Raw genomic sequence first — 4,654 nt, 5'->3', positions numbered from 1 at the left:
GTCTTATCATACGTTCTTATGAATTATACTATATGAATAAAGTAATCTCACCTGTAACAGAAACACAATCTTCTGTTAAAAAAGGTAAATACGAAAATCAGATACACAGGAAGTCAGGAAGATTGTGATACCCGATCACATACATAACTATGTGAAGGAAGCAAATGACAGAAAAAAGAAACAACTATCACCTTTGGGATGGATGGGGAAGGCTATCGAACTGCATTCTTTCAGTGATAGTACAGAGGGGCAATACATTTTAAGGTGACATATCAACAAGAGAAATTCTTTTCTAAAGCGATGTGTGATAATGCCAACCAAGCAACAAACATAGAACATCATCCAGTCAGCAGTTGTAAAATTTACATCTGCTCTAGAGATTTTGTACATCCAGCCGGTGGAAAACCATAAAAAAGGAAAAGAGACGAGGCTACTGTTTTCCAAACATGAGTTGGCTTTATTTTTTTCAAGTTGTTGCCTATTACGAAATACTTCAATCCTGTACTTCTTCAGTCTTCTTGTCCTTTGACAGCATGTACCAACCCAAAGCACCAACACCAGTAACAAGTCCAGCTAGAACGCCATAGTTGCGGTAACTGTCATTCGATACCCCAGGTGAAGAGGCCTGGGCACTTGGTGCAGCATCAGCTACTGAGCCTGAGCCACCAGCGCTAGTTGCAGCTTGTTCTTCCGGCTTGGGACCCTGAGGAATATCAATCATCACAAGCAGAAATTTCAAGGGGTCAATAGGAACTCAGCTGAAGGAAAGACAAGTCAAGAGAAACAGCAAATAGCTCCAGCACTCCCCCACCCATCTGAGTTTCTTTTTTTTCTTGAAGTGTATTAAGTTACGAGCGTTTTAGTACTTGATCTGTTTAACATCAAAAATCATTGAACTAACAAGGTCAACTCTAGAGCTGTATCCTTGATCTGTTGAATTGAGCATTTATTTCGTTACCCGAGTATTTCATTTCTTTATCCAACCTCACATAAGTTAAATTTCAAAAGTTGATGAGCGCACTTCTATGTCAACTAAAGTCAGCACAATGCCCATAAGTATGGTGCACATTTCAAGATTCTTGACATTGTACAAGTAGGTCAGTCAGCACACTGTCAAACGGGATATGACTATTTCAAGTGAATCTTGAAATGATGGCTTCCACACACATAAGCAGTCAGTAACCTTTCCAAGCTATTATCAGAACCCAGACCTGTCTAAAAGAGAAGGCAGTCAGGGAAAGAGGAGGCGATAAACTTCAGGACAAAGAGACGAGCTGTTGGAGGGAATCTCATATTAAACACATAATATGGTGGAGAGGAGAGTATGATAAGCAACAAACATATAGCAACATGGCAACATCTTCCTGACTCAGTAGACTTCTAGGATATACAAAATGGAATCAACAAAAGGCTATTCTGATAATACCAATTAATAGTTGGTACCCCTAGACTTAACCTCATTTCTTCTTTGTAGTTGCCAACTCTCAGCCAATGAGTCCAATCATCAAGGGTGCAGTCATGCCGAAAGAGGGGGGTGAAAGGCGGAACACAATGAATCACTGTATATATATCAATTCCCATACCTTGCGTGCAAGCTTCTCCAGCTTCTCCTTCTCCATTTTCTGCAAAGTGGAAAAACTACCATTTAGCTAAGACAAGAAGACAAACTTCATGCAACATAGCTCATGAATAAACACTTCAAAAAACAGCAAAAACACATAAGTAAAATACCCAACGTTTACCATAAAGGTACCAAGACCCATAGGAAAGAAGGTAAAATAAGTAAATAACTGTTAGCAATATGCTGGTTTGCAACAAAAACTACAAAACTTAACCAAAGTAAAAGTTCTTTCCTATTTTTGATCCAAGGATAAAAAACGAAGTTAACTGATAGCAGGTAGCAGTGTGCACATACATCAATGACACTTTAACTGTCAAAAAAGTGCCCCATGATACCTATTAATTGATAAATTTTTGGGTATGAAAAGGAAGAAACAGAGATATGACATACTTATCAAAAGAGCTTAGTAGGCAAAATGTATACATGCTACTATGGCAAATGAGCACTATGAGATTATGAGAATAATGGAACATCTAAAAGAAAGCAAAACCAGGATTCATTGCGTCAAATAGAGTAATAGACCAAGAAAATGCAACACAGTTTTCTAGCACTACCAGAAATTCTACTGCAAATATACTAGCAGCAATTACACAAGTCATGTAAGTTATAAATCACTACTAAAGAATTACCTTGATGTAGACATTTTCAGCAGCTTTTTCCTCCTCGCTTAACACCTTGCCACTGCTTGAGAGCCTACGAGAAACATATCTGAAAGCATTCCTGGCTGCCATCTCAATTACGTCTCAAAAATCTTCCTGTCATTAACAAATGAAAAATGGATATACACATTTGAAGAATTGAGAAACCATGTATATCCCTTTTTGAGTTTGGTTTAATTCCAGCATCATATGAAATTACTGCAATTTTCAATCACTCTCTTGCCCATAGACAGAATCGGTTTTTACAGGATAGCTACGCCACAGGGAAAATGGTGCTTGCCAAAGAACTGAGATTAAGCTAATTCCTAATCTATGTACATATAATCAATGATTCAGTGACATCACAAGCAGATTGACATATAGGATGTGGTTCTATCACTAGGGAACTGTGTGTACTTTCTAGTAGCCCTGGTCGAACCAAAATACAATGTCAGATACCTATTCCCAAAACAACAGCTAGCGAATTTTTCTGCTTCAAAAAATCTATTTGGATGATCTAATCACACATATGGTCATCCTATTCATTGCCTATTTGACATATAACTAATTCCAGATGGTAAAATGTGCAAAGGAAATCACACCTTATTATCGAACTGAAGCTAGTTCTTGTTACGATCAAAACCATAAACCATTTTAAACAGACAAAAGCCTAGTATTCAATTATCCTTGCACTTAAAAACTTCCAATATTTACTGTTTTATGCACCTATATAGTAACATAACATAGTATGTATATAACCATCAGGAATAAATGAATGAGCATATAAACAGAAAAAACCGATGCAACATCTGAAGAATTTACAGAAATGACATCTTCATACGGCATAGAAATAGCTCACAAAATAGTCAAAACTCTAAGAAGCCACGCAATAAGTAATCGAAGTGTGAGGAAGAAAATCGCTGAAATGAAACCCTAGGAAACCCTAACAATACGACAATCGTACATCCATTTCATGGGCATAAGCGCATAGAGAGAGAGATGAATAGTGCTAGTACCTTGTTGTTTCAGGTCGGTGAGAGAATGCGTGAGTGATGCTTTGCTGCCTGTTGGGGTTTTACATTTTCCGAAAGAGCAATAATGCGGGCCGTTATTCAGTGGACAGACCCAACATTTTCTCGGGCCTAGCCGCCTAGACAATGGCCTTTAAGATGTTCAATTGTTTGAAGAGAACCTGTTCAAATTGGGGCTTTTTTCTCTTTTAGTCCGCATCGGAAACTATTTACATTTAGTAAGCAAAAAAATATATAAAATTTATATAATTTTTATATATAACATATTGTATATATACAAAATATATATATTTTTCAGCTATTATTTTGAGAGTGGGTATACAATGTCATCTTCCCTTCAAATTGTCCCTATAGTATCTGAAATAGTTTTATAGCCTGTTTGGCCAAGTTTCTTCCGGGACAAAAGCATTTTTTTTCCAATAAAAAGTGATTTAATTTAAACTAAAAATGTTTGAACAAGCTTTTAGAAGAAAAAGAAATGTTTTTGAGTAGAAGCAGAAGCAATTTTGGAAAAGCAAAAAACAGTAGTTTCTTCCCAAAAGTATTTTTTTGAAAAGCACTTTTGAGAAAAAATATATTTAGAAGAATTTTTTAAAGATTTTGGCCCAACACTAATTGTTGTTCAAAAGTGCTTTTCAAATTAACTAGCTAAACATCAATTGCTTCTCACCAAAAGTATTTTTAAGAAAAACACTTTTGAAAAAAAAATCCTTCTCAAAATAAACTGATTTTAGAAGCTTGGTCAAATAAGCTACTCCTATTAAACTAGTTAACGTGTCTGTGTTTTGCGCGATCATAAAAAATATATAACTAAATAATCGTGGCTATAATTATAATAAAAATGATTCTCTACAAAGTAATAAATATAAGAAGCCTAAAGATAAAAATACGATTTTGTAAAGTCACCTAAAGATGTTCAATTGTTTGAAGGGAAAGTCATGTTTATATTTGTCTTTATTGTATATATGTGTATTATATACCTAAAAAATATATTTTTTAGATATTTTTTTGGCTAACAAATGCAATTAGTTTAGGTTGGCCGATCAGTTTGTATTTTTCCAATATTATTTAGTTTCCTATTTGTTCAAATAAGCATAAAAAACATGACATGCGGCTAAAACTAGGGGTGAACATAAAAAACAAAAAATCGAAAAACTGTACCGAACTAATTCGATTCTTCGGTTTCGTTCTTTGGTTTTTGGCACGGTCTTCGGTATTAGAATATTGGTATTTTGGATCTTCGGTTCGGTTTTCGGCATTAGGGTATTGGAATTTCGACATACCAAAATACCGAACTTTTTAGCATGCATATTAAGTAGCCTAGTTTAAACTTGAGTCCAATCCATAAACTCCAACTCAAGTCT

At 35.4% G+C, this 4,654-nt stretch overlaps 1 protein-coding gene across 1 annotated transcript; it reads right to left on the bottom strand.

The window, feature by feature from the left end:
• Positions 1-201: 201 nt before the first annotated feature.
• On the bottom strand, positions 202-3,418 carry LOC104215523 (uncharacterized protein At2g27730, mitochondrial-like). The gene is made up of 4 exons (XM_009765341.2): positions 3,276-3,418; positions 2,251-2,376; positions 1,584-1,622; positions 202-703 (listed from the first exon to the last, which is right to left on the bottom strand). Exons 2-4 carry the CDS (start codon positions 2,350-2,352, stop codon positions 494-496), a joined length of 351 nt encoding a protein of 116 aa, XP_009763643.1. The 5' UTR covers positions 2,353-2,376; positions 3,276-3,418; the 3' UTR covers positions 202-493.
• Between the last annotated feature and the right edge of the window lie 1,236 nt (positions 3,419-4,654).

The sequence above is a fragment of the Nicotiana sylvestris genome, chromosome 11, assembly GCF_000393655.2.
Source record: "Nicotiana sylvestris chromosome 11, ASM39365v2, whole genome shotgun sequence".
Lineage (NCBI taxonomy): Eukaryota > Viridiplantae > Streptophyta > Magnoliopsida > Solanales > Solanaceae > Nicotiana > Nicotiana sylvestris.
This window is presented reverse-complemented; position numbering and strand designations above follow the sequence as displayed.

Bases quoted from the DNA above. Each gene is read 5' to 3' on its own strand.
- LOC104215523 (XM_009765341.2), bottom strand. From the start codon at position 2,352: ATGGCAGCCAGGAATGCTTTCAGATATGTTTCTCGTAGGCTCTCAAGC. The intron at 1,623-2,250 runs GTAATTCTTTAG...TCCACTTTGCAG, and splicing joins CTGAAAATGTCTACATCAAG to AAAATGGAGAAGGAGAAGCT. The intron at 704-1,583 runs GTATGGGAATTG...GATATTCCTCAG, and splicing joins TGGAGAAGCTTGCACGCAAG to GGTCCCAAGCCGGAAGAACA.